This window comes from Anopheles bellator, chromosome 2 (assembly GCF_943735745.2).
Source record: "Anopheles bellator chromosome 2, idAnoBellAS_SP24_06.2, whole genome shotgun sequence".
In the NCBI taxonomy this organism is placed as follows: Eukaryota; Metazoa; Arthropoda; class Insecta; order Diptera; family Culicidae; genus Anopheles; species Anopheles bellator.
In genome coordinates, this window is record NC_071286.1 from 42,343,757 (window position 1) to 42,369,171 (window position 25,415).

General features: G+C 51.4%; 4 protein-coding genes across 4 annotated transcripts in view; 3 read left to right on the top strand and 1 right to left on the bottom strand.

Annotated features, from left to right (window-relative positions):
* The window catches only part of LOC131207558 (protein crumbs), a 28,096-nt gene extending 27,644 nt beyond the window's left edge, over nucleotides 1-452 (top strand). Inside the window, exon 12 of the mRNA XM_058200175.1 lies at nucleotides 1-452. This exon is cut by the window's left edge and continues 1,122 nt beyond it. The gene's annotated coding sequence lies outside the window, so the exon portion shown is untranslated.
* Nucleotides 453-2,440: 1,988 nt separating this feature from the next.
* LOC131207559 (protein pecanex) lies at nucleotides 2,441-14,405 on the bottom strand. The gene is made up of 13 exons (XM_058200176.1): nucleotides 14,253-14,405; nucleotides 11,642-12,353; nucleotides 11,378-11,593; nucleotides 8,435-11,314; nucleotides 6,791-8,392; nucleotides 6,551-6,711; nucleotides 6,326-6,482; nucleotides 6,006-6,248; nucleotides 5,783-5,935; nucleotides 5,518-5,711; nucleotides 4,740-5,396; nucleotides 3,095-4,669; nucleotides 2,441-3,010 (listed from the first exon to the last, which is right to left on the bottom strand). The coding sequence occupies exons 1-13, from the start codon at nucleotides 14,403-14,405 to the stop codon at nucleotides 2,441-2,443; spliced, it is 9,273 nt and encodes a 3,090-aa protein (XP_058056159.1).
* Nucleotides 14,406-16,064: 1,659 nt separating this feature from the next.
* On the top strand, nucleotides 16,065-18,620 carry LOC131208460 (mitochondrial 2-oxodicarboxylate carrier). Its single transcript, XM_058201221.1, has 7 exons — nucleotides 16,065-16,339; nucleotides 16,401-16,623; nucleotides 16,682-16,864; nucleotides 16,928-17,025; nucleotides 17,146-17,320; nucleotides 17,848-17,952; nucleotides 18,019-18,620. Exons 2-7 carry the CDS (start codon nucleotides 16,462-16,464, stop codon nucleotides 18,211-18,213), a joined length of 918 nt encoding a protein of 305 aa, XP_058057204.1. The 5' UTR covers nucleotides 16,065-16,339; nucleotides 16,401-16,461; the 3' UTR covers nucleotides 18,214-18,620.
* Nucleotides 18,621-24,232: 5,612 nt separating this feature from the next.
* Nucleotides 24,233-25,415, top strand: part of LOC131207560 (BCL-6 corepressor-like protein 1) — a 2,015-nt gene continuing 832 nt past the window's right edge. Inside the window, exons 1-2 of the mRNA XM_058200177.1 lie at nucleotides 24,233-25,262; nucleotides 25,335-25,403. Of these exons, the coding sequence (XP_058056160.1) occupies nucleotides 24,233-25,262; nucleotides 25,335-25,403 (1,099 nt within the window). The remainder of the gene's footprint in view (nucleotides 25,263-25,334; nucleotides 25,404-25,415) is intronic.

Below are 25,415 nucleotides of genomic sequence, written 5' to 3' on the forward strand. Positions count from 1 at the left end.
AGCAAGGAGAGTAAGCAGCGGCCTTTCCTCATGTAGATTAGAAATTTTAACCCGTGAATTCCATGTCCGCGAAGGCTGGAAAATCGAACTTATGTAGGCGAAACGTATGTGTGAGGAAAGTAATGACCAGAAATACCAATAAACATACCAATGGCAAGTAGCAGTCCCCAACAGAAACTTCTAGCATACTAAGTAGAAACTGATATGACGAAAACCAATACAATAGTTAACCATATTTTGGTAATTCAACATTCAACTTGTAACATTCATTGGGGGACTACCAAAACTGCCCGACACACTCCAACCACTCCAATGTGACCGCGTAGTGATGGACATTCTATACTACTATGGAGGAAAACGGGCCCATTCTTTATACGGCAGTGTTCTGTAAGCCCTGAAAACATGCGGTGCAGGCGATGGAAGGAGTGAAATGATAGAAACATAAGCATATACGTAGCGTAGGATGATAGTGAATAGAGAAAAATTACAAACGAATGCTAACTAATAAAAGTCGGAATTGATAACCGAGATTCATTCTCTTGCTCGCAACGAACCGGTTGTGGTTGTGTTCCGTCGCCAACAAATAGAAAGAACGAAACGATGACGAGTTCTTTCAGATTTCGATTGATCGTGGTGATCGTGGGTAATCAAAAAACGGGTGTGTTTTTAAAGTCGTTTTATTTTTTTCAATAAAAAAGGCATAACTTGTGTATCTCTATTGTAGATCTCCAGGGGCGAGTTTGATTATAGGTTTAACAGGGGGCAAATAAAAGACAAGGACTACCCATATTTCTCCAAAACTCAGGCTCCACCCGCTTAACAACCCGTTGCGCCCACCACTTTTCGTATCAATTGTGTCCACCGTTAGAACCCGCACCGTGCCTGACCCTTCTCCGTGTTCCATCGGTCCGAGTGAAGGATGTTTTTAGTATTCTGCTTCTCGTGTGGAAGATAGTCGTCTTTCGACTCCTGTGTGATCGCTCCGGATACGGATGAATGTATCAAAAGCAATATTTAAACAAAGTATATGTAATATGGAACATACCAACTGGTTCTAGTAATTAGTGAAAAACAGTATTAAACCATCTCCTCTCTCTCTCTCTCTCTCTATCTCGCTGTAATTTCCCTCTCCGTAGGTATCTCACTCAGCGGAGAGGCTACTGCAGTTCTATCTGCAAATTCATTAACAACATCTCTTTGCTCAATCATTTGCTAGTATGTTTTTGTGTGATTTTTGCTTATTTTCTCGCATTTCACCCTATTTCTTTATGTTGAATGTTAACTAACTAACTAACTAACTAGGCTAACTAATCTAAAAATAATTTTCTTCAATTTTCGAACGAACAATAGTGCGTGATACCATAAGTTCGTATATGTTTCGCATCCGTAGCACCGTAGCGGTCGTCCAACCCGGGGGGGGGGACTGATTAACAACTCATTCCCATCCGAATTTCATGCACTCAATTCTCCGCGCGTTTGGTTTCAGTTCTCCTCCTTCGGTGACGCTGGCCCGCTCGGCTTCATCATCGGATTACACTAGTTCAGGATTTACAAAATAATTTAACGAGTTTATCTTCAGCCAACGGTATCGATTGGTGTCGTTTGCCACGACACGCGTGGCACCATTCCTGTTCTTTTCGCTTATCGCATTTTCCCTTTTCCTTTGCCTATACATTTACATGACTCACCATCACTTCCCGTCTTCCCTCTCGTGAAACAGAAAAACTCAGCAAAAGTAGTTTCCATTTACGAGTTATTTACTTTACTCCATCATATTCCACCGCCTTTATATGTTTTGTTTGTTTTTTTGTTTTTGTTTTTTGTTTTGCTTAAACGTTAATTATCACATTTCAACGCGTCCCATCATTTTCACCGTGCTGGTCATTCGTGTTTCTTCGCTTTTCGACCGCCGCGACGACTTGACTGGTCTTGCACCTTTGGAGAATTCCGTTCGTACTTCTTGCCAAGGTAAACAGGGGGGTCCGCAGTGGCAGATTCCTTAGCCACCGATTGCGGCGGATTCATTATAATAAGAGTGGTTTCCCGAGAACCATAGTTTTGTTTGTGTTTATGTTCGAGTGGCAATACGGTGGACGTGGCAATGTGTAGTAGAGTAAAGAAGAAAGTTGTAGATACAGCCATTTTGGAATTCATTCGAAAAACCAATCGACGGTACGATGAATAGACTTGATTTTTGGACCGCTTGGAAAGAGGGACCATCCTGCGTCACTGCGCACAGGATGGGTTTAAACTGTACACTATCGGGAGCTGGGCGAAAAGGCTACTGTTTGACCAGGGCAGCGCACCGACGAGTGCCCTATTTCTAGCTGCGTCCCGATTCCGTCTGAGATGCAAAACACTTCGACGTGAACGTGAATAAGGCGATCATGAAACTAGCTATTTACAACATTCCAGTAGTTCGTACGCCCTACTTAATACGCTACACGAGCCCTGAGCACTGAGTGCAGCTTTGAGATTCATCATGTTCGTTAGCGCATGCGGCAAAACACGAAGGTGGGTCCCCGGCAATGTCACCTTCCACCTTCGATGGAGTGCTTTCAGGCGTGGCAATAGTGTCGCTGCCCTCTACTTCCACCAGTGCACCGGAAGTGGTGAATGTTACGATCACCTCCCGACTACCGGTTCGTTCCATAGGGACCATGTTGATGGACACGGAACGGCATGATGAATCACCACACGCTGCAGGGCTGTCGTCGACGGTAGACGAAATGGCCCCTATCGAAGTTAGTCCGATCGTGTTGTACTCTTTAATACCCTTCTCGCCGATCGGTACGTGTCGGTCGCCGATCTTCACCAACAGTATCGTGCGGTTAACGTTCGAACGGAAATGATGATCCGGATGGTTCGGTTGCCAGTAGTGAACTACGTAACCTACCATGCCCTCTTGCGGGATCCAATCTTTCCACGAGGCGCGACCGCCACTGGCTCGGAACTGCTCGTTCGGCCAAGTTACATCGATACGCCTGCCCAGATCAAGACAATCGTAGATCTGTTCGCAAAATGGAAAGAACGTGGTACGGTATGATAAGGATACTAGAGTTTGAATCTAAGGTTCGGCAATGTTTATCTTTACCTGCGACGCATCAACAATGATGACCTTCTTGTTCAGCCCGATCGCCGGAGGCGTCTGTATCCACTGAAGGTTTGCCGCCTGCGGTTCGGTTGAATCCGCAGTAGCCATACTGAACAGTGAGTAGGACGCATCGTCCGGAGGTGACAGTGTGAACGTTAGCGTTCCGGGAACTCCCGGTATTCGACTACCAACGGCCGCCATACCTCCACTACCGCTGGCAACTCCCGGCGGCAATGTAATGCCTGTACCAACGGTCGAAAGCTTCAACGAATGTTGCTTGTGACCGATCGGACCAGAAGTCGATTCAGCTTGTGGTTTCAGCGTCGAACTCGGACTCGCTCCGGCAGCACCGGCCATACACTCATCATCAGCTCCGGCGGAACTGTCGTTTCCACTTCCACCAGCAACCGCTGCCGCTGCTACTGCCTCCGCCAGCACAGCTTCTCGGTACGAGTCCCGCTTGCTAATCTGTAGCGTACCCCAATCGATGCGATCTTTGCTCGTGCTACTCATATTCCGCTTCGCGATCGTACTGCGTTCCCGCACCCCTACAACGGCCATCGCCTCGCGCTCCGCATCCCGCTCCCGGTTCAGAAACCCAGCCAACAGGGTCGAGCTGGTCGGTTTGTTAATGCTGGCCATGCTGCCCCGCGTTGCAACGGCACCGGAGATCGACATGTTCTGACTACCGTACGACAGAGTGCCTGCCGTCCCCGACAGTGTGTTGTTCGGTGTCGGCGTGTTACAGTACACACCCTGCATCTCCGTCATTTCGCCATCAACGATGGCGCTGCCACTACTGCATCCCTCGCGGCACCGCTGCCGGATGCGCTTCCAACACCGGATCAGCATCTGTTGAATCTTTTCGGGCGTTATCTCACCGCCGATGATGCGACACAGTTGTGCGTTCGTTTCCGCGTACGATGTCGTCAGCGGGGACACGTAAATCGGATAACCGATCGGTTGATCGCAAGACGAGTTGATAATGTTGCGGAGCGCCTGCTTTGCGTTCTGGATGCTGCCACGTTCGGGGTTCCGATTGCGCAGATAGATCAGCTCCTGCTGCTGGCCAGCCCACAATCCACGCACACACTCGCGATTCAATTTAATGACCCGAAAGTTTAGGTACCGCTTGCTGAGCCGTATCACGCGGTACTCGTCCGAACCATCATCCATAACGTGGCGCAGGGCAAGCAAATTCGGTGTTCCTCGAAGCACCGCGTTTCGCCACAACGGATCCGCTTCATGCGAAATGACCAGCTCTTTCGTGTGAAAATCGATCGCATTGTACAGGAAGCTGTAGTCGTCGTACTCGTCCGGACAGAGAAAGTGGTCCTGGTGTAACTTCAGCGACATCCGGACAGCGGGAGCAACCACACCGTGCAACAGTTCCATATCGGCAAATACCCACTCGTCGCGAGGGCACGTGATGCGAAAGTCACCCTTAAACAAGGCGTGCAGCCCGTGGAGAAAGAACTCGACCCCGCACGACGAACTGTGGCTTGCGGTGGCTAACGTACGCCGAGCCAGCAACGCCAGCGACATGCACAGCGAGGTCACCAACGAGTCACGGTTCTGTAAACATACCGTAATGTCGATCAGTGCACTGGCAGGGTTTGAACAAAGCGGGTCTTTTAAAACTTACCGAACTGAAAAAGTTAGATGTACCATTGGAGGAGCTTCCGTTAGAACCGGAACCGGCGTTCGTTCCATCCGCACCTCCACAATTCGAGGACGTTGCTGCGTGCGCTCCGTTATTGTTGTGCGTTCCACTCGACTCACCACCAGCCTTACTGTTCCCAGCACTTCCCAGTCCGCCTGCCGTACCGTCAATCTCCGCCGTCGAACCTGTCGTGACACTGGCTCCCGGTGAAGCTTTGGCATCTTTCGCCGCGTCCGTAGTGGCCGAATTTGCACCGTGGGCCTGAGTGGTCGACGAAACCACGCAATTGCCAACACTTCCCGCAGTACCGCCAGTGCTTCCGGTGCCACCGCCCGATGGAACGGAAGTGCTAGCCGGTGGAGTTTTCTTCGGCGTACTGTTACGCTCGTTAAGGGCCGCTTGTAGCTGCTGGCGCTTTTTGGTACTGCAGAACTGTATCCACTCGCCATAGATACACCAGAAACTGGCCCGCGTAATGCCCGCCGTGCGGAAATCATAATCGTCATCCAGGTTGTGATTGAAGACCGGATCGAGATCGACAAACTGACGGTCCGTCGTATGCTCGAGCGCTTCCTCAATGGCCTGCGATTGCAGCCAGCTCATCAGCTTCGGCGACCGAAGCGTGTAGTAGATAATGCTCTGGAATTAGTCACGAAAGGATTTTAAAGATATTGGCCAAAGGTTTGAACCAGCTCGTTCACTCGATCATCAGATCTAGAGTTGATTCGACCAAACCACCGCGTTTTCCTTTCATACGCACCTTAACGTAATATGAAATCAGCACCTTCCGAAACTCGAACACCTGCAGTGTGGCAGTGGCAGAATTGTCCGATATCGAGTATCCCTCGAGAACGTACTTGGACGCCATCACTTGCCACGCTAGCCAGCGCGTAGTGAACATGGCATTCGCACTCAGCATGCGTGGCAGGTGGCCTATCGTGCAGCAGCAGCAACCTGTGCACGATACGAATGTTGAGAACAATTCTACTACGTCCTGAGGAAATGCATCCAAACCAAAAACTGACCTATATTGTCTTCCACCTCTTCGGAGATCGCTTCAACCTCGCGCTGCTGGCAGTAGGTACCGCGGAACTCGAGACCACGCATCTGAAACGTGCACAGCCCGTTACCGAGTTCGATGATGTGCACGAGGCAGTTTAAGTAGTCCGACGCGAGCACTGCAATGAAAGAAAGGTTCCCATGTACTGTACACTGTAACCGTTGACGATCAAGCTAATTAATACTGACCGAAGCAATCCCCTTGGCTTACGTTACCCCAGCGACCCATCAGTAAGTCACCGCACAGCGAGTGCTGCAACGAGCGGGTCAGATGCTCGTAAAATATGCTGTTCAGATTGTTATCGTCTGCACCGAGATCGCGCTCGAGCTGCGAGCTGAGCCGGGTGTTTGAGTGATCGATCCGGCGGGTGTTGTAGTCACGCTCCCAGAACTTAATCGGGCGCACGTATGACGTTAGAAATATGGCACTTCCTATAAACGAAAACGAAGAACGTAAGCCAACAGTGTCAATAGTGGTAAAAACACGAAAGCCATCACACGCCACTTACCAAGAAATGGATTGAGAGGTGTCGACAGGATTGCACTGATGGCCGTCTGCAGAAACAGCATCGCCGAGTGCGGAACACTGAAGGGCTGGGCGAACGCATGAAATGCCGATCCCCACGTTATTTGCCACGGTGCTATGTACGTTACGACGAATTGTAACTGAAAGCAAAGAGATAGTAAACATGTTACCAGAAAAACCGCATTGAGCCATCTACGCCTTCGCTCACCTTCAGCAGAAACTCGGAAATCTTTCGGTACAGGATCGAGATGAGAAAGTAGTCGAGCAGGAACGTTTCGCTAGACAGTTTGTAGTCCAACCGAAAGAACAGTACGGTGAAGATGAGTATAATGTACTGACTACCGACGTCGGAGTACGAGTTTCGGACACCTGGAGCGAGTGAAACACAAACAGTATTGCCACCAAGCGGTATTGTGGAAAACAGATTACATGAAAAAACGGTACTCACACTTCAAACTGCAAACGACGATCAGCATGGTGCCGAGCGTGAGGCCAAACTTTTCCACAATCAACGCCGAGTCAGCGGTCAGGGCACTGACAAAGATCAGCGGATAGAGGATGTTGCGCTCGAAGAAACACAACAGCACGTACATCGTCTCGAACCACATGATTTTCGACAACTTCTGCACTTCGAACAGACCGAACTCGTCCGGTTTCAGAATCGGTTTTGCGATGCACAACCACGGCAGGTGCTTCCGGAGCTGCGGCACGATGTAGTGAACAAGAAACCCCACAATGCAGGCGCCCGAGTGCAGCACGTGATTGATTTCCGGCTGGAGCACCGTGAAGACGGTGCTGCAGTGCAGACTGAACATGGCCACCGCCAGCACCACGCACACCACGCCATCGTTCTTCATGCGCGCCGTCACCGTATCCTGTAACTTTCGCGGTAAGGGATCGTCCAGTTCTTTCGTGTCCTCGCGTCCCGCCTCTTCGTCGAAATCCCGGTTCATCTCGTCCGTTGATCGGGCCGGCACCGATTGCCGTCGCTCAGCACCGGCCACCACCGTTGGAAGGCCTTCCGCCCCCTTCGAGTCATCGCACGAGCCCGAGGACACCGAGCGCTTCGAGCCGTCTCGGCCCCCACTGGATGTATCGTCATCGTCCGGGTGCGCCAGTAGCAGCGACTTGATCACCGCCCAAACGTACGTGTAGTCGCTCGCGCACCTCGACAGATGGTACGACACGGTCACAAGGAAAGCGCAAAACATCGAGAACAGTACATGCTGGGTGCCGGTCTCGGACAGGGCACCGAAAGCGGGCCCAAACAGGAGCGTGCAAGCCAACACGGACCGCAGCACGGAGAGAAAGGACGCAAGCAGACTGCACGAAGCGTTGCTGCCGAAGAGGTGCATGTCCAGCTGCTCCAGAAAGTACATCGTGAAGGTATTGATCTGCGGGAACAATCCGAGGCTAAACAGGAACGGAAACGAGAGGATCACGACCGAGAGGATGCTCTGGCTCGACTGGAGAAAGGCTACGATCGAGATGCGAAATCCGAACAGGACGTGCGTTCCCAGACCCTCCAGTGGAGCTCCCTGGCCTAGTTCCAGCTCGTACTCTCTCAGCACCCGGTGCACACCCAGCAGCAGCGCGCAGCACAGACAGAAGTAGATCGGGCGCGAGTAAGTGACGGTTTTGTTAAATCCATGGATCGGTGAGGCCGCATCGGGCTGGACGCTCTTAAGCAGCGAGTACTGACTGCCGGCAATCACGAAGCAAAAGATGAACGCGTACAGATCTTCGTAGAACTTCAGGTACAGGACGAGCGAGCCGAGCAGCGAGACGAGCGTGCAGAGACCGATGGCGAGCACGACCTGCGCCCAGCTGGTGTCGCGATCGAACAACGCCAACAGCTGCAACCGATTCATCGAGATGTTCAGATGCTCTCGGAAGCACAGGAAGTTCAGGGGAAAGCGGTAGTAACGCTTCGGGCGCACCGTTTGGCCACCTTCGCCGAACATCGAGTGTAGCACGACATCGATTGTGCTCTGTGCCCGCGAAAGGCTGCAGTCCGTCGACGCGACGATTGCCTTATCGATCGTCCCCACTGTGCCGCCCGCGCTTCCACCGCCAGCGCCACCGACTCCACCGGCAGAATTAATGGATGCAGTGTTGAAATCATCGCCGGTGGAAGAAATCGTCCCGATCGTTGCCCCACCGCCACCGGATCCGCTCAGAACGCTTCCACTGCCCGCCCCACCAATACCACTGCCCGACGGACCACTGATGCTGATCGTGCTGCGAGGGTGATGGTGATGATGCATATGGTGTAGATGGTGGTGTGCGTGCAGATGATGGTTGAGCGCTCCGATCCGCTCCTTGATTGCGTTGGCCGCACAGCGCAGCCAGCGGTCGGAATCGTCGGCTACATACAAATTCCAAGGCAACTCGCCGACCGATCCCGGCATCAGCTCACCACCTCCGATACCAACACCACCGCCCCGTGTGCTGCTTCCTCCTGCGCCGCCGACGCTGTGGCTGCCCGCAGCCTCCGACTGCAAACGCCCGCCCGTAACCGCCTGCTGTTGTCCACCTTCGAGCGCATCCAGGCAGTAATTGCAGTTGTTGTTATCATCGTCGCGCCAGTAATCGTTCACTCCAACCGCACCGGAAGTCGTTTCTATTCCACAGGCCGCCGCCGATGCTGACGCTGCCATTGCTCCCGCCGGCTCAGCACTATCACTGCCTCCCTCGTCGGCCGATTTGAGGATTCGCAGGCGGCAGTTTAACTGGCGGTATGACCGGGAGGGGAATGGGATACCACGCGACCGAAAGCTAAAACTTCCGTTCGTTTGCTGCTCCGACAGCGCACTATTGCCCGGCAGGTATATCGGCGGAATTGGCACATCTGAGCGATAGTTGAGGAACGTGATCAGTGGTGCAGTGGCAGCATTTTCCGGTATCCGCTCCGCAGATAGCCGCTGCGAGAGTGTCCGATTGTAGATCTTGCCACTCGTGCTGGGATAGTTGTCTTCGATGCTCAGTCGCCGTGTGCTGAACCGTCCCTGGGGCGAAGTTTTGGGAATCGCACCCAGATTACGCTGTGCGGACGGCGTAATACCGGAAGTGGACGAAGTGTCGGGCGCTGCACAATCGCCCGTTTTCCCACTGCCCCCAGCTGTTCGTTGTGTCGCAGATGGATCGTGCTCTCCGCCCACCGATGGTGCATTCGCCGCCTTGGGAGGACTGTCTTTTGCAATCAGCAAATCTTTGGAACTGGCACTCGCGTGCTCCCAATCACTGGAGGAGAGACATCCCAGTTCGTCACCGAACGGCTTCACCGGGGACCGCAGCGTGTCGCTGATCGTTGGACTGGATGAAGTTTTCTTCACGTCCCCACCGCCACCACTGGCGTTGGGCGCCGCCAAGCAAGCGGTGTTCTTGGCCTCCACTATAACCACCGCTTGCTCGGAACCCGCCCGATGATTGCGCGGTTCGAGAAGCGGCGATCGTGAGCCCGCATTGTTTTCCGTATCGGAATCCGTCGACTGAAGGCCACTGTCCGGGGGATCGAGATCGGAATCGATCGCTTCGTCGCTCCGATCGTCACCCCCGTCACCCGCAGGTACCGCCGACCGATCTGCCGTATCGAGATGATGATCGAGAAGTTCCATCCGATCCCTTTGCTGCTGCTGATGGTGCAGCCGACGGAGTTGATCATGCAACGTAAGATCCTCCTCACTATCTGCTACCCGGTCCACCAGCTTTGGCCCGTCTTCTTCCCGCGCCCTTCCAGTGCACTGATCGTGCTCCACGGCCGCTTCAACACCATCCTCCCCAACATGCACGTGCGCTTCTCCCTCCTCTTCTTCCACTTCTTCGTCGTCGCTCTCTCTATCACCACAATCGTCGTCCCCCTCCTCTTCTTCCTCATCCTCTTCATCTTCCTCCTCGTCATCATCATCATCGTCCTGCAGGCCATCGTCCGAATCGGACAAATGGAGGACGAACCGTTGGATGACTGTTACTTCGTCACTCACCAATCGCACACCATTACCGTCACCTCCGTTCTTGATCGGTGTACTCTCGTCTGACTGTTCGGCGATCGGATAAACGGGATCGCCGGCTGTGTTCGCACTGCCACTTTCACCTGCTTCACCACACCCTTCTCCGCCAACGCCTCCTTCTGCTCCTCCAGCCGCTTCCTCATCACAACCCATCACCATCGTAAGGCTCGAGGCGGTTCCCCGACACACGTCCACCAGCCCCGATCCGCTGCTCCCTTCGTTCGATTTCGTAAACAAGTTCAGGTACGGATTGCGGGACAAACACTTGCTCGGCGGCGGCAGTACGGTGTGGCGTGGATTGCGCAGTGTTTGGCCGCCGATCACCTCCACGCTGTTCGGGTGGGTTGGCGTTAGGTTAGAGATCGACGCCGGACTGCAGGTTTCGAGCGCGGCGCTCTTGATCCGTCGCACTGAAGTCAGTGACCGTGGCAGTGGCCGTCCCGTGCCCCCGTTGCCGGAATTAGTGTTCGAGTGGCGCCGACGTTTGCTGCCTCCACCCGAACCACTTCTCCCGCTACCGGATGGCCCATTACCAGCACCACTAACAATCCCGGCACCGACTACGGCACTACTGCTACCGCTAGCGATCGTTGGCAGTTGCAAGGCGGACATCGTACTGCTCGAATCGCGTCGGATGGGAGTGGCCTGATGAAGAAGGTACGATCCTCCACCACTACCACCACCAATAGTTCCTTTACCGCTGCCTCCGATTGCGTCGCCCGCCGTGCTTTCTATCGCCAGTTGTACGGCAGATTTCGTGTAGCTGTGGTCCAGGTGGTAGAGATCGGCCGGATCGTGGTTCTGCAAGGCCAGCAGATGATGATGATGATGGTGATGATGGTGCAACTGATAGTGCTGATGATGCTGAAACAATGAGCCGATCGATTTGTTGCTCTGACCGTCGGAACTCAGGTGCCTCTGTAGCTTGACTCCGTCACCTCCGCTCGCTCCTCTGCTTACGCCTTTCCGTTGTCCGGCAGCAACACTGCTCGAAACACCGCTGCCGCTGGTGCTGCGTCCAAAACCACCCTGTTTGCGTCGGTTACGGGCACCGTCGGTGACGTCGACGCCGCGCTCCTCTTCCCCAAACACGCTGCTCCCACTGCCCATCGCGAGTTTTTCGGAATCGAGCGAAATCTGACGCTGCAGCTGACTGTTCATGAAGCGCTGCTTCCGCCTCGACTTGTACTGATGCCTTCGTAGCGAGGCATTTGATTGGGCGCTTATCATCGACCGGCCCGCTAATGGGTGTTGCTGTTGCTGCCGCTGCTGTCGGTCCCGCGCCAGACCGCCATCGATTGCCACTATGCTAGTGCTTCCGCCGGCACTACTCGATCCGCCGGCGGTTCCGAACTCACCCGACATCTCTCGCACCACATTCTCTAGTGCCATTTCCGAAAAGCGATCCTGGTTGGGCGTCGAAAGCGATCTTTTATGCGTGGCCGTACTGCAAACTTCCGCCGAGTGCGTTTGCACTGTAGTGCAGCGTGCCCTCGCGTGTCCACTCGCTTCACCACATGCCGCCCCATCGACCCCAGTGCCAGTTGCGCCACCGCTCATCCCGCTTTCGCTCGATTCGGAGCTGTTCTTACGGTGCACGTCCACCTTCAGGTCGATCGTGCTCGTCACCTGTTCCGGAAAATCGAACGAAAGCGCACTGTTGGCGTAGCTGTGGTTTTCATCGCTCGGATGCTCCACCGAGGTACGGGATGATGCATTCACCGGTGGCGTTCCGACTGCTTCAACAGTACCGAGGATTTGCATCTCAATACCGGCCTCGTCGTCCTCGCCACCACCACCACCCGGGCCACTGTTGGGACCGCCGGCACCAGGCGCCTTCGTCCCCCCGCCGACTCCCGGTTTCTTCAGATTGGTCTCCGACATGGTGCGCGCCCGGTCGTACATCCGGTGCAGGGCCACGTTAACCATCTTGAAGAATGTGATGATGATGGCAACCAGGACACAGTATACGCTCCATACGATTAACGTTGTAGGAAAGTACTGAAAAAATGAAGCGAAAACGTTAGTAAACACATGTATATTGTCGTTTTCATTACGTAAGTATTCATCATTTTTAATTTGAGTAAATTTTACTTAATGTTTGACTTAAAGGGACCCTGTTTATGACTAGTCCTACATTCTTAAGTTTGGTGTATGGCATTCGTTGCTAATGGCGTAGTATAAGGCCGATACTAAGGTGCTAAAAAAGGTTTGAAAGATGATACCAAACGTGATAATTAGAAAATGGCAGCTATTTCAAGGGCCAAACACCTGAACAGAATGAAAGCTGTTACGAGGGCGGTGTACGTAACCTCCAACTAGTTCTAATGCAACTTGCAACAGCAGCTTTTATTATCACACGAAACGACCATGTGACAGTATTATTAACTGTGGCACTGCAAAGAAAATGTACTTGCTGCACATAGATCGCCTTTGCTCATCTTTAGGAACGCTTGAAAGAAAAATCTAATTCGAACGCGGCGCACCGGTCTAACTTTCTTCACCGCAGTGTCCTCGGCAAAAGGAGAGGACGTAGCGCAGTGACAAAAAGGCGTAATCGAGGGGCCCATCGATCGCAGGCAGAGGATAGAAATTAATGGCCTGTCGGAACAAATGTGCTAATTTTATTTCCTAACCATGTTGCCGGCGTAATACGACCAGATATCAACAGATAACGAGCTGAGCCAGGGGTTCAACGTTCAAGGTTGCGCTGGCCATGATGAGTCAACGCTTGTTTGCAACGGTTCACCACTAAAAGTCCACCCCGGGGGGGGCGATGCATGATGCGGTTATGATGGTTGAGCAACAGCCTCTCCGAGGTGCAGCAAACGGTAGAAAACCCGGCCACTAACAGCACGGATTATACCGAATCGCAGCGAAGGTCAGGGCGTGAAATAACGAAAAGCCGCGCTCTCGTGAGGATGAGTTTAGGCATAATGCTTGCCTTAACACGTTCGTGACCGGTGAGTGTAATGATTCCCCAGATAATAATGCGCACAGGGTCTGGAATCTAGAATCTTTCCTACCACCAGCAATTTAGCTGCTGCAGCATAAAACACAATCCTGTCGTTACATAAACTAACATGACCTAGTTCCGTTAGCTAAGAAACATTTTTAGTATTGTATTGTTGAACTCGATCGACCAGTTTGCGTATCTTCGATCTAAGGATCTGCTTGGTAACCTACATGCAACGAGAAAATCTTATTGAGCATTAGAAGAAGCACTCACAGCTGGTGTCCCCAATTCAGCCTCCCACAAGCAACGGCCACATCCATCGTCATTAGAAAACAAGGCCATGGTCAAGTGCTAATGGTTCGGAGTTAGACTCAACGGCCCAGCGAACTCACACTCGTGGCACTAAGTTGCCAAATGGGTTTCAATCAATCTGAAGACACATAGACAATGCCTAGAGTGGCCAGCCTGCGTGTCTAGAAGAGGGCGCGTTACGTGAACAGCAAGAAGAGCGGCCGCGCTCGTGCTGTAGTAGCAATTGGCCAAAACATGCACAACATTGTCCGGAGAGCCACCCCAACAAGCTACGCGTTTGATAGGAATGCTATCTTCATCACCATTTTTCGTTTTACTTCGCATTTGCTGAGAGGGGCAGCAGTTCTAACAAGTAAATAAGAATCAACAACCAGATGATCGTTGATTCGTTCAAAAGCGTCCTGCAAACGACGAACGATCGGTTGGGACAGAAGCTAAAGCGTTTCAATCAATTGCTCTGATGGGCGACAGTCGCTTGGCAACGCACTCAGTAGGTCGGTCACATTTGCCCAGTCTTCGCGACTTCGCGATGAGGCTACATTGTTTGGCGCTTTCCGAAACGCATGAATCATCGATGTACGTCCTTGTGTCTCCGGGAGAGCCCGCGCGACGACGCGCGCACGCACACTTACCATGTAAATGATGAACGGAAGAAACAACAGAAACAACCAGATGTACAGATGGACGGCATTGCAGAAGACATTCTGATGCACGTCGTAGTACCAGCCGCCGGTCAAACTGGCCAGCACACCCTGCCGCAGGATTTCCAACGTTTGCGAACCCATTGCTGCTGCTGATGGTTCATTTCATAGTACCGTTGGGTGACCACCGTTCTCCGTTGTCTGCTGATTATTTTCTTTCGCTTGCACCAGCAACTGCTGGAGACTTCGAACGCTCCCACCACGGTGACCGCTGGTTGAGGACGCTACGGGCTACCGGCAACGCGGAAGCGGTTCCCAGCCGTAAGCTCATTCGTTGATTAAATCATTCCGTGGAATGTAATCGAGTCGGTTTCCGGATGATGATGAAGATGATGGCCAGATTTTGTGAGTTAGGCACCACCACCTCCGATGTTTCACGTTGCACTTTGACAGAACGGAACTTTTTATCGGTGTCGCATCGAAAACAAGCTATTGCAACATTACACCCCGACGGCGACGACGCACAGGACACCTAACGCTCGTCGGTTGTATTTATTTTTGTTAGCCAAACACACGCTGCCAGCATTCGCCCGCTGCACTTTCTTTCCGATTGCACTTGTCTTCCTGTGAACACCCACAGTGTGGCGATGTGCTGTTGTGTGAATGCGTTTTTACGCTCTCTTCTCCTTCTTTACTGCCGCCACAATCTTGGCCACGGTTCGGGGCACTACGGGTTTGAAACCGGACTCGCGAAACAGGCCACACAGCTCAGAGGTAGGCCAACGGTGATAGCCACCGAGCGACGGCCACTATCTATGCATCCCGTTCCGTTCACTTTCTCGCCCGTGGGGACACACGGATTGCTAAGCCCACACCGGACAAGACAGGCAGCAGGCGTAGAATTTCGTGGCTGACCACGAGCACGACCGATGGCCCCCGACCGCTGCAGATGAATGTGAAATGTGTTGTAACGCGCCGTTGTGCTCTTTGCAAGCAAGGCTGAATACTGCGTGCGGGACCGTGGGTTGAAACTGGCCAACGAAACAGAGGTGCCCGGAACGTCCGCCGAACGCGCATACACGTAAGTGGGACCGAAATTCAGATGAATAACATTCGCGCAATATTGTCGGATATTGTTTTGCACTCGGGCTCGCGTTTTTTCCCTGGCTTACTTTACTCCTTTCTTTTCTTGAACTGTGTCTCTGCGACTTTTCTTCCCGTCTTCTCTCATTCGTTCGAACACACACATTGGCGCACGATCCGTTTTGACAGCTACCACTTGACAGCTTGGATCGGAAAGAAAAAAGAAATAACTGCCAAACGAAAAACAATTCACTGTGCATGCAGTAGCCTGGATGACGACCATTCGTGATTTTCCGTTTCCCGCTCGTTGAATATTAACTCAAAATTCAAGTTGATTCAGTTTTAAATCTTGTAGCACAACTACAGCAGCTTTTAGTTAACTTCCTGATGTGCTAAACGCAAACCAAGCCGAAACCTGGCAATATTAGATCGTGCTGTGTGTTTGGTTTTGATGAATCACAAAAGTTCTCCGCTTCGCGCCGTGATTATAGCTTTCACTACTTCACCAGAGTAGCTCCGTAGTCAACTCTTCCACCAAACAACAAAGCGAGCCGCGAGCCGCGAATCAGCTGATTCATGGCAGCGACCAGGCCGCTGTAAGCAAGATAGAAATCCAAATGTAAACAAGTGCCGCGTAGCTCGCGATCGCGCGCCGCACACCGCGGACACCACATTCCACTGCGGGAGATTCGAAGTGAATCGACAATAAATTAAGAGTTTCCTACCTCCTTTTTCGAGGTGACCTTAAACACCGATCTACACACGCATTTGGTGCGCTCCGTATGTGTGATCGTTTTTAATTCGTACATTTCATACCGAGTTGAAAGTGTAATTCGTGATTGCGGTGTTGTGCAATTACTAGGTTGTTCCCAATTTAGGGTGTCGCCGGTTAACCAGTTACGTTTTGTCCCCTGTGTGGTGCGCTGCGTCTGATAAGAGATACGCTGAACGGTTTTTATCGGTCAATCCTGTTGCTAGCGACCCGAACAGGAAAGGTATTTATAAAGTAGTTCTTTTCTTTATGTATCAAACTAATTTTTTAAATTTAATTCGTAGTGCACTTGAATTGCTCCAAAAATTGGTTTCGATCGAATAATTTTCACCCCACTACGGAAGGATGCCGTCGGACGTGAAAGAATTTCTACGTCAAGCTGCGATGCAAGTTGGTGCCGGTGGTTCGGCGGGGTTCGTGGAAGTGTGCATTATGCATCCGTTAGATTTGGTCAAAACCAGACTTCAGCTGCAAGCTAGGCCAGCAGCAGGATTACCTGCATCGACCGTAATGTGCCGTCCTGACCGCGATCGCTTCGACTTTCATCAACATGGCTTCATTTTAGACCTACTACAATGGCGTGTTTGATTGCATACGCAAAATGGCCCAATCGGAAGGGGTGCTCTCACTGTACAAAGGTATCCTCCCGCCGGTCCTAGTCGAAACGCCGAAACGAGCGGTCAAATTTCTTACCTTTGAGCAGTACAAACGATTTTTTCTGTTCGGCTCCGACAAACCAACACCACTGGTAAGCCCATTAGGCGCAGATTCAAGCGACCGGCACACCAAATTAACCTGTCGCCTTTCGTAGACCTTTTCACTGGCCGGTTTAGGTGCCGGTGTGACGGAAGCTATTCTGGTGAACCCCTTCGAAATGGTGAAGGTAACGTTGCAGGCCAACAAAAACAAGTAAGTTCCTGAGCGCCACGATCGAGACAATCTGTCGTGTGTCGAGAAACTAACACGGTGATCAACCAATTTCGTTGACGACCCATTGCGTTCCCAACGATATATTGTTTGACTAAACAGAATGGGACAAGTGCCGAGTACGTGGGCCGTCACTAAGCAGATCATCAACGAGTCCGGCTTCGGATTGAACGGGTTGAACCGCGGCCTTACCGCCACCATTGGCCGCAATGGAGTTTTCAATATGATCTACTTCGGTTTCTATCACAGCGTCAAGGGCATTGTTCCGGAGTACAAGGTATCGGATATCAGTTGCATGCTTTCGTGAATGTAAAAACCGTCGGTGCTTTTTCAACATCATTTACCCAGACACACGATGTGCTAATTTTTTAACAGTCGTATCATTTCCATCTGTTTCATGTTTCATGCGCTCTAACACAACAGCTGCCCTTTGGGGCATGGTTAGGGAACGACCGGTAAGTGGGGGCCACCCTGTCTTCTGCGTCTATGTAACATGCTTCTTCCCACCACATTGCTCTTTTCATGCGCACCCCTGCCTGGCGATCGCTCTCTAACATGTTGTTTGTGTCCGCTTCTTTGCTTGAATGATTTTTTATGGCCATATACACTCTTGCCGGTTTAGTTGTATTGCGTAATGGGTTCCTAAATTACGGTGTTTGTGGGTCGCTTCTTCAACAACAACGAACCTAGCACACTGTCACACTAATTCGTGTGGTCAACAGTAAACAGCAGTCCTTCGATGTCTTCCGGCAAATTTACGCAAATGTCATGTGATTTGTTCAACTCCAATTCCCTCACCGACAGGATCCCGTGAAAGAGTTTTTGCGCAAGGTGACCATCGGATTTGTGAGCGGAACACTTGGTTCGATCGTAAACATTCCCTTCGATGTAGCAAAGTCCCGAATCCAGGTTAGCGTTAGCGGAGACCGCTTTCATGTTTGATGTAATATTTACTTTGTTTTATGCACGTTGTAGGGCCCGCAACCTGTCCCCGGACAGGTGAAGTACCGCACCACGTTCGGCTCGATGGCGATCGTTGCCCGGGAAGAAGGGTTCGCTGCACTGTATAAAGGCCTCACACCGAAGGTGATGCGCCTCGGACCGGGCGGTGCCATTATGTTGGTTGTTTACGACTATGTGTACGCATTTCTGGACGATTACTTCAAGTAGTTACACAACGGCAGGGAATGATGGATCCCGCAATTAGAAGAGAACCGCATCGTTTACGCGTGTGAATCAAAACATCTCATCTGACCATTTCTGGACAGCGATCTATTTTTCGCTATGGAGTCCCCATGTGTTCCCAAAAACCATGAAACAGTGGTTTAGGTGCATTTCTTTTCTAATTCTAATGGATTTTGTTACGGGTATTCGGCGATAACGAACAGAAACGGGTTCCTATTACAGGCATTTCGGATTAATTTGTTTGGAACTTTCTTCCAATATTAATAATATAAAATGAGTATTTAGGATGCATGTAAAACATGCTGACGCTGCGAGTTCCATCTACAAAACTCATCCAATTTACAAAAAGAAACAATCGTTTGATACAATTTGTACCGAAACTAGCTACTTCTTTGCCGTATCGAGTTAGTATATTTACAAATTCGCTAAACAAAAATAAAACTGCCGTTTATTAGAAAAAACAAAAGAAAAAGCTACGAGTTTCAGTTTATTCTGTGACTATTCTGGCAGCACAGGCGTGGCTGTGGCAAACCCTCCCCGAAACCCATTACGTTAGGTTTAACGCCCGATGATTCTTATTTACAGGTGATGGAACAATGGGAATGGAAATGATGTGATAATGGGAAGATACTGCCATTCCAAGGAACCGCACTGTTTTAGTAACGGCGTGCTCGGAAGTTACCGAACGCCTGCGATTGATAATTCGAAGCGGCCGTTTCCGTGTCGTCATGGTAAGTAACTAGGTCATAATGGTTATCGTGCAGCTTCACCCGACTATGCGACTGCGGCTGTGATGCGGTGGCCGTGGGGTAGTGTAGTCTGTTGTCGTACAGCGGCTGACTGGTCAGATAGCCCTGGTTCTGTGGCAAAGCTTGCACAGTTTGTGCTTGGAATGGAGCCCCCAGTGGGAATTGGGCATGGCCCGGGAAGAACACGTTGTTGCCAAAATATTGCAGCATCGGGTATGGGTTTTGGAAACTAGATCCTGGCCAGGCTCCCGTGTGCACATAGTGCTGGTAGCTCACCAGCGGAGCCGGTGTGGGTTGGAAGCTCTCGTCCCGAATGTCGTTCCGAGAGCTAAGCCCGTTCACGTCGGCCGGATCAATAGCCGTCGGTTCGATGGTTGCTCCTTCGTCCGATTCCTCCTGCGGAGAGGATTCACTCGACATTGATCCATTTTCCGTCAACCCGGAGGAGACGGTCGTTGCATCGGGATTTTCCGCTTCGTCCGCCGGCTCAGTCGGTTGGGTCGGGGGAGTGGTGGTCGTGAGCTCAGCTGTCGTGGTCGTGATTGACGCTTCTGTCGTCGTGCTGGAAGTTTGCTCCGGTTCCCGGGTAGTGCTCAGCAACGATACCCGTGTCGGCTCCAGGGCTTCTACCTCCAGCGGTTCACTGAACGAATTCGCTACCTTCTGCGGACGATCCTCGATCCACGTCGGCAGATCGTGCTGTAGCGTAGGTTCGCGGTTCGATTCCACCGCGTTCGTCTTGTGGCCACTAAAACTGGACAGCTTTCCCGAGGAAGCCTTCAGAATGCTGGTAAGCGGACTCGCAACAGGCGCATGGTCCTGCTTCGAAACGGCCTTCTTCGGAGCAGCACTACCTCCGGCACTGAGGCGGAAAAAGTTGGCAAAATGATCCACCAAAAGCTGCACTGTTCTCCGATTTCGGCGCAGCACCATTTCTTGTTCCACCGAATTCACACACAAACCCCCGGGAGCCAGAATAGCCACCACGGCCAGGATGCACACAAACGCCGCCGCACATTTCATGATTTATCGGATAAATTATTATTTCGCACAGCCCAGAAAAAGCACAGCCTAGTCGTCCACGGGACTGAAAGCACACACGACGGTAATCGCCCAATCACACCGATCGCTGTCCGATCCGGAGCACGGTCACAGGTCGACTGATTAAGCTGCTTCCATCGCGCGTAGCTTATTAGAACGGCCCTCCGGTGCTAGGCTCCCCTCGATTCGGATACGATCGGTGGTTAAGGCCCACTTTTAACGTTGCCCTCCCTTCTCAACCGGTGACCGCTTTGAGGTACTTATGCTGCTACCACTACCCCGTGCCGGGCGGCACGCAAATCTCGTGACGAGTACCCCTTTTTGAGCCCCCTTCAACCTGCCTCGCCGCCGCCGCCGACTGTCTCGAATTACTTTTATTGCTCACAGTTCCTATGCTCTTTTTGCTCGCCCATTCGCCGGCAAGGCACACGAGACATGTTCGTAATGCATCATTAATCCAGCCGGTGAAGTGTGGTCCACTCTTAAGATGTCGCCCAACGCCCTACAGTCGTCTGGTCGGTTGGCAGTCCGCTGGTCGGTGATAGGAGGGAGACAAATTCAAAAAATTTGCACACTACCCAAGCACATTGGGCCCAGTTTTTAGTCACTACCCATTGCACGCTAGAACCGACCGAGCGCGTAGGAACGAGCTGGAAAGTTGTCCTGGGCCGGACGAGTTCTCGGTCTCTGCTCAGGTGGTTTTCGTTCGCGTTCGCGTTGTTGGGACGATTATTTTGAAATGGCTTCAAAAATACCACATTTCACGTTTCACGCATGGCAGGATCGAAATAGGAGTGCCCGGAGAAAAGGACCCACCAACTGGGTTGGCCGAGATCGCAATCATTTCATGAATCGTACGTAAATCGATACGCAGCACACGCCTGGCTCGACCATCGAATAGAGAAATTATTCGACAACATTTTGAATTTGCATTTTTTTCTCAAAACCAATAATTGTTTCTCAAACGTGTAACAATGCAAAGCTGCAACCATCCTTTTTGGCACTCCCATGTATTACAAGTATTTTAAAAACTTTTAAATTAATTGCCTGTTTCAAATACCACAAAACGGGAAACAACTTTCAAAAGGACATTTCTTTGGATGGTTTAATTTTAGCTGGACATCTTTTTAAAGATATGATTCACGTAATTGGCCTCATCGGCTCCGTGTGTGATAATGAAAACTCCCAGCAATTGTAGGTCAGCATACGCATAAAACTGGCTCTACGGGATGCGTTTTTTTGTCGATTCCACATCCCAATTGCGTAAACAGTACAAACGTGTTGTGTGTGCGCCAGACTAACAACTGACTAAAGAGCGATTAACTAACCAAATGGTACTTTGCTGGATTGGAGAGTGATTAAAACAGAAAATCTAAAATAAAGGGCGGTATTATGCGACCTGCTTTGGACCCAAACGAAACGACAGCGAGCTACAGTGCTCACGCCTCGATTTTGTCTCTATTTAATGGTTGCTTGAGTCGGAGATAACATTTATGTTTTTTCTAATACTCTGCAGCTCACGAAACCGCTACAAAAGGCCAAAGAACGATTAGTCGAGCAATTCTAACACAAGATCGAGATTGATCTATCTTCTTGCGTTTAATTATGGCGGCCAAAACAATCACGTTCTATTCGCGCCGTAAACGGAGAGCCTGTGAAGAGAAAAGTGAATGTAAGTAAGGTAACGCGCAGAGTAAAACTTACGGAGTAGTTTTAGCATCGGATTTTATGTGTACAATAAAAACTTAAATTCGAAATTGTACTGGTACTGCTGAATGCAGCGTGGGTCGAATTTCTGATAGTACCATGTTTTTAAAATAAAGTAATTAAATTGAAGTTGCGGACCATAGTAACAAATTAAACAAAACGATACATACATTTTTTTTTCATTTTAGTTAAACGAAAAAATCGAAGGAGTCCATAACTCCAAATAATAACATAAGAACAACCGAATACCTTTTCGATTCACCCGCTCCAAAGCCGGCTTTGACAGCATAGTACACTTGCAAGGGCGGTTCAGGTCGTGAGGCGGCAATCGCACGTGTGACAGAGGCCCGATGCAGGCGTAGCGCATGCGCCGACCGTTCACCGGTTTTTGGGGTAGCACCGCGGATCCGGTTTTACGGTGAATTCATGGTCACCCATCAGACCAGACGCCCCACCGGTGGTCACCGTGGTCTATCACCGCCCGTTTACTGTTTTTCCTTCGTTTTCAGAACCAATTTCGGTACAATGCATTTGATCGACGCTGCGAACTTGAAAGATTGCTTTTTTTGCTGCTTCTGGCACATTTGGGTGAAAAGGAAACAAAAAATACTCCCAGAACGGTCGCTCGAAAGAGTGAGTTCTTGCCTCCCGTCACCTGGCAAGGCCTCGGTAGCGCAACAACCCTGACGGCAGCGTCCCGTCTCTTTGCATAGGAACATTGCATGTCCCATGTGAGTCACAACTGCTTATGGGCTTGGTTTGCAGAGGAGGTCATGCTCCAATCCCATCAATCGGACAGACGGACGAAAGTGAAAGCATCAACATCGGAGAACTGACTGGTAACGCGATCCCTGTTGCCAGTGGATATTTGGACTAGAAATTTTGACAATGAAAGCATTTCGCCTTGGCACTAGCCATGATTATGAAAGACGCATATGCTTGTCGCAGATTATTCTGCTGAAACAGGAAGGTCCTACACAGGAAGGAGCATTTGAGTTTCTTTGTTCTTAATTGAACTGAACAGCCTGTTGTTTGGGAGAAAAGATCGGATTATTGATGATCAATTGCTGATCAGGTCTTATTGAAAAATGTAGAAATTAAACTGACGATTAGATTTTATTGACTCCAAAAATTCCAAGCTCGTTTTCTTCTTCCCTTACTCCCTTTTTCAAGCTAATCAGTTTTCCAGGCACATCACCAACAAGAGAGAAAAAAACTCACAAAACCCAATTATCCGGTTCGATCGCTGTCGCGTCCGAATAGTTTAACCGAAACCGAGGTAATAAATAAAAGGCGTCTTTATGGCCGGAATATTTATCAGCCGAATCGCCGGACACTTAAGCCACTTTCTTCGCCGCCTCCTTCCTTACGCAACTCCATAAAATACGCTGTACAGAGCCACAACTACATGCGCCGAAAGATGATAACGGATGATCGGCCCACCGACACCGATTTGCGGGTTTACCGTTTCGACTGGCCAATCGCCCGAAAAAAGTGTGCGGAATCAATTTAAATATAAATGACTCCATTTCGCAACCGAAACGCAAAAGACTCAAACTGAAACGGGAAACTAAAATCGCCAGCTGAAGTAAACATCTGAACAACTTTCGGTCTAAGTTAAAATGACCATATCGCATGTGTGTGAGTTTGTTACTCATTCAAACCGATTGGAAAACAGCTGGAACAACAGCGCCGGCCTGGCCGGAACGGAGCATTGCCTTAACGTTTGCGACTCGGCGCCCAGGACTGTCAACCCGGACCAATGTTACAACATAGCTTTCGGCCGTGGTTACTTGCAGCGGTACCGATGCACCGATTGATGCATCGTCCGTCCGTCGCCGAGAATGGGCACCGCTTCACTTTCTGTTTTACGTCCGCCAAGGAGCGTGCCGGGAGCGTATCGGTGAAGTCGATCGATTATGCTACCGAAAACCGATCGCTGGTGTTCACGCGGGTTTGGAATGCCAGCGGCGGCGCGGCGGTGTGGGGAGAGGCAACATTTCAGCAACCCCGAGCACGTCCAAAGCAACACCGTAAGGGTTAGTTGGTGAAAATTTAGTCGAACCACCTGCAGCGCCGATTGCCGCTAGTCCGGTGCTCCGGAGACACACTTTGCATACGAAACGGTCACTTCACGGCAAGCGAGCTGGTGGTAGTGGCCGTGTCCGTTGGGGGGTATGATCACTTTTCATTTCATTTCATACCACAACACCGTAGGGCCATTAGGGGAAGCCTATTGCCCCGCCTCAAGTGCGGAAGTAACGCCTGTAACGCAAGATCGCAAGAGGCACGTGTTACGGCGGGTCAATAAATATGACCCACCGGACCCACGGCCAACTCACTGTCAGGTTGGCCTTCGACTGGGTTCACGGGTCGATGCGGTGCCCCAATTGCTACAGATAGCCCGAAACAAATTGTGATAAGATCGTGCTGCGTGTGTGACTAGTGTGGGTGTGTGTTCCTGTTCCTGTTTCAGCTCCAGCAGACAGTTGCCATTCCCGAACGCGATGCAAAGAAAAGCTAAGTGTGCGGTGGTGTTCCTGCTAGTGGCCCTGTTGGCCACGGATCAGACACTCGGATTGCAGAAGAAGAAGAAGAAACGTGGCATTTACCACGGCCTGCACGGTCTGCACGGCCTGCAGGGTTACGCTCTGCCGGCGGCCGGCGGACTTCTGCCCCATGCTGACCACTTACACTTTCTTAAGGGCTACCACCCCAGTCCGTATGCCAAGTTCTCCCCGGGACCGCACAAATCATTCGGTGGGGTGCTACCGCCCGGCTATGCCCTCTTTCCCGGTAGCGCAAGTGTGGCATCCTATCAGCGAAACTTCCCGCGCTATCCGACCGTGTACGGCGGGAACCCGTTTCTCGGTTTCGGAGTGGCCCCGGTCAAGCCACTGACTGGTTTCGCATCGGTCGCCACGGGACTAACACCACTCGCACCGGCTCCCGTTCTGCCAGCTCCCGTTCCGCCGCCTGTTCCAGCAGCGTACCCGCAGGCCTTCTACCCGTTGGCCACCACCGGAGCTACCGCTGGCAGCACACAGCAGACCTTCTTCGCGACTTACCCTCAGAAGCCACTCATTCCGGTGGCGGTTCCGGTGGCGCACGATCCCGCCAAGATACCCCAAGTCGTCGTGTCGAAACCTGTCTTTGCCTCCTTCTCGGCGGGGATACCGACCAACGGATTGATCCCGGTGCCCGGCAGCTACTACCCGGGTGTGGCAGTTCCCAACGGACAGCCTCAGTTCGTCGGGGTGCCGGTTGTCACCGGCAGCGCGAGTGGGGCAACACCCAGTTATGCCACCACCCTCGGTACCGGAACGACAACAGTCACGCAGGCTCCGCAACAACCGTGGCGTCCTGTGGTAGTGAACCATCCGGCCCCTACGCCGGCACCACCCGCCAACGCGTATCTGCCGCCGTATGGGCCAAGCTCGCAGGGACAAATCTACATCAGCAGCACACCGGCCCCAGCTCTGCATGATCACCATCCACAGCAGCCCCATCACCAATCGTTGCTGGACTACGATCAGGGTACCGTGGTGGCTGCCTATGGCGCTTTTCAGAACAGAAACATAACCCTGATCTCATTCTCTCGCCTTGCAGAAACACTGCACCATCCGGACGGAAGCGGAGCCTTCAATGGCCAGCCGTACGACGTTGCCTCCAACCACGGTCGGTACACCG

Coding starts and splice junctions, on each gene's coding strand:
- LOC131208460 (XM_058201221.1), top strand. CDS start 16,462: ATGCCGTCGGACGTGAAAGAATTTCTACGTCAAGCTGCGATGCAAGTT. Junction 16,624..16,681: donor CAGGATTACCTGCATCGACC/GTAATGTGCCGT, acceptor GCTTCATTTTAG/ACCTACTACAATGGCGTGTT. Junction 17,321..17,847: donor GCATTGTTCCGGAGTACAAG/GTATCGGATATC, acceptor CCTCACCGACAG/GATCCCGTGAAAGAGTTTTT.
- LOC131207559 (XM_058200176.1), bottom strand. CDS start 14,405: ATGGGTTCGCAAACGTTGGAAATCCTGCGGCAGGGTGTGCTGGCCAGT. Junction 11,594..11,641: donor CATAGTGGCAATCGATGGCG/GTCTGGCGCGGG, acceptor AACACCCATTAG/CGGGCCGGTCGATGATAAGC. Junction 6,249..6,325: donor ACCTCTCAATCCATTTCTTG/GTAAGTGGCGTG, acceptor TTTCGTTTATAG/GAAGTGCCATATTTCTAACG.